Source organism: Sinocyclocheilus rhinocerous, unplaced genomic scaffold (assembly GCF_001515625.1).
Source record: "Sinocyclocheilus rhinocerous isolate Xijiao unplaced genomic scaffold, SAMN03320098_v1.1 scaffold603, whole genome shotgun sequence".
Classification (NCBI taxonomy): domain Eukaryota; kingdom Metazoa; phylum Chordata; class Actinopteri; order Cypriniformes; family Cyprinidae; genus Sinocyclocheilus; species Sinocyclocheilus rhinocerous.
In genome coordinates, this window is record NW_015656630.1 from 3793037 (window position 1) to 3795102 (window position 2066).

General features: G+C 32.5%; 1 protein-coding gene across 6 annotated transcripts in view; it reads left to right on the plus strand.

Moving 5' to 3' along the window:
- The window catches only part of nsd3 (nuclear receptor binding SET domain protein 3), a 28581-nt gene that overhangs the window by 13255 nt on the left and 13260 nt on the right, over positions 1-2066 (plus strand). For all 6 annotated transcript variants that reach the window (XM_016528527.1, XM_016528524.1, XM_016528529.1 and 3 more), the window contains exon 11: positions 631-757. In XM_016528527.1, coding sequence (XP_016384013.1) covers positions 631-757 — 127 coding nt within the window. The remainder of the gene's footprint in view (positions 1-630; positions 758-2066) is intronic.

The following is a 2066-nucleotide window of genomic DNA, read 5'->3' on the forward strand; positions in this document are numbered from 1 at the left end:
TAAAAATGCCCATAAAACTTGTTGGAAATTATTAATTTATATTACTGCTGTGAACTGACCACACAGAATATGAAGAATATAAAAAAATTCAGGAGTCAGCTGTCCACAGTAGTCCTTAAGATATCAGCGCAGTAATACACACTATAGCAAAATATAGTCAAATTACCGTTATCGATAAAATCCCAGAGTATTATCTAGATATAATTTTTTGTCAATATCGCACACCCCTAATTTGTTATTTAATTGATACAATAATTTATTGATAATAATTGTTTAAATTAATATAATAATTAATACTTTTGACTCATCCATTTACTTAACAATGGTTTAAAAGCTTAAATGTGAAGTTTATCATTTTATAAAACGTTTTTGTGAAAACTTGTATCTGAACTGTAAATTATGCTTTTTACAGTAATTTTACAGTTTAATATGGTACTGCATTGCCCTACCCTGCTCATATGGTATTAATTTTATTTGTGCAGGTCTTAAAAAAAGGTCTTAAAAAGTCTTAAATTTGAGCTTAAAAATTCTGCAGAAACCCTGTAACAGTAGTTCTAATTTTGGCTGACTCTTTCAGGTATTGTTGTTGTGTATCAATCTGTTGTTGTGGTTCTTCTGTAAATCTCTTAGGTCTGTGAAACATTCGGGGATTCTTTGGTGAGCTGTGAGGGAGTCTGTAACAGGCTGTTTCATCCAGAGTGTATTGGATCTAACAGTGGAACAGATGGAGAACAACTGTGTCAGGAGTGTAAGACAGGTGAGCATTATTACTAGGGCTGGGTATCCATTCAGATGTCCCGATTCGATTTCGATTCGCAAGCTCTCGATTCGATTCTTGGTTCGATTCTTGATTTTTTTTTATTACATTCAGTGAATATAGTTTTAATTAGTGCTGTCAAACGATTAATCGCATGTGTGTATACTGTGTATATTTATTATGTATATATAAATACAAACACATGCATGTATATATTAAAAAAATATATATGTTATGTTTATATATTAAATATTTATATATAATATAAAATATAAGAATATAAATGTATATACATGTAAATAGGCTTTTGTGCTCACCAAGCATTTATTAAATTAAATTAAAATTAAATTTATGCATTTAGCAGACGCTTTTATCCAAAGCGACTTAACAGTGCATTCAGGCTATAAATTTTTTTACCAGTATGTGTGTTCCCTGGGAATTGAACCCACGACCTTTGCGCTGCTAATACAATGCTCTACCACTGAGCCACAGGAACACTTTTAAAAAGAAATTAAGAGCCACAGGCCTGTATTTTAAACCTATTATTTTTGCATAGGGTCCTTTTTTTAAAAATAATAGGGCCCTATAAAATGTTCTTCTTAATTTTTCTGGTAATCAGATGAAGGCATAAAACATTAATTTAATTTATCCTAATCAATTGAAAATTAAACCCTTTTATTTTTGGGCAAACAAAGTGCTGCACAACAGATGTTTACTGTTAAAATTAAAAAGAAAACAAATGTGATTATTCCTTTAAAAATAAAGATTTATTAATATTTATTAGCAGTAGTAGCATTGAGTCTTAAGACTGCTAAATAGTAATATATTCTGACAGTAGAACGTTAAACTAAACTTTTATTTTGACGGGTTGCCATGAGGAATTTGCAGCTGCTGTGTACGTGATATGATGGTAGTTTTCTCAAATGAAACCGTATAATGCTAATGAAGTGACTGTCAGAGCAGCTGGAGATGACATTCGTGTTCATATCATCATATAGTGAGACGGCAGAAGCTGAAAACACACGCGAGCGTCATCCGCGCTTTAGTATGTGTTTAGTAAACAAAAAAGTGCGCCGCACCATCCGCCATTCATTCATTGAGGAAATCATGGCGCCTTATGCGTGATATCAAATACTTCCGCAGATTTATAGTATTACTATAGCATTTCACCAGAGCATTGCGAATCACGCGTATGGCCATGATAAGCGCTGAATGAATGACAGGATTTCTGTTGTAACATCGCGCAAGGTAAATAAGGGTGACATCTAGTGGAGAAGACTAATGATAAGATTCACGTTAATCAGATCTT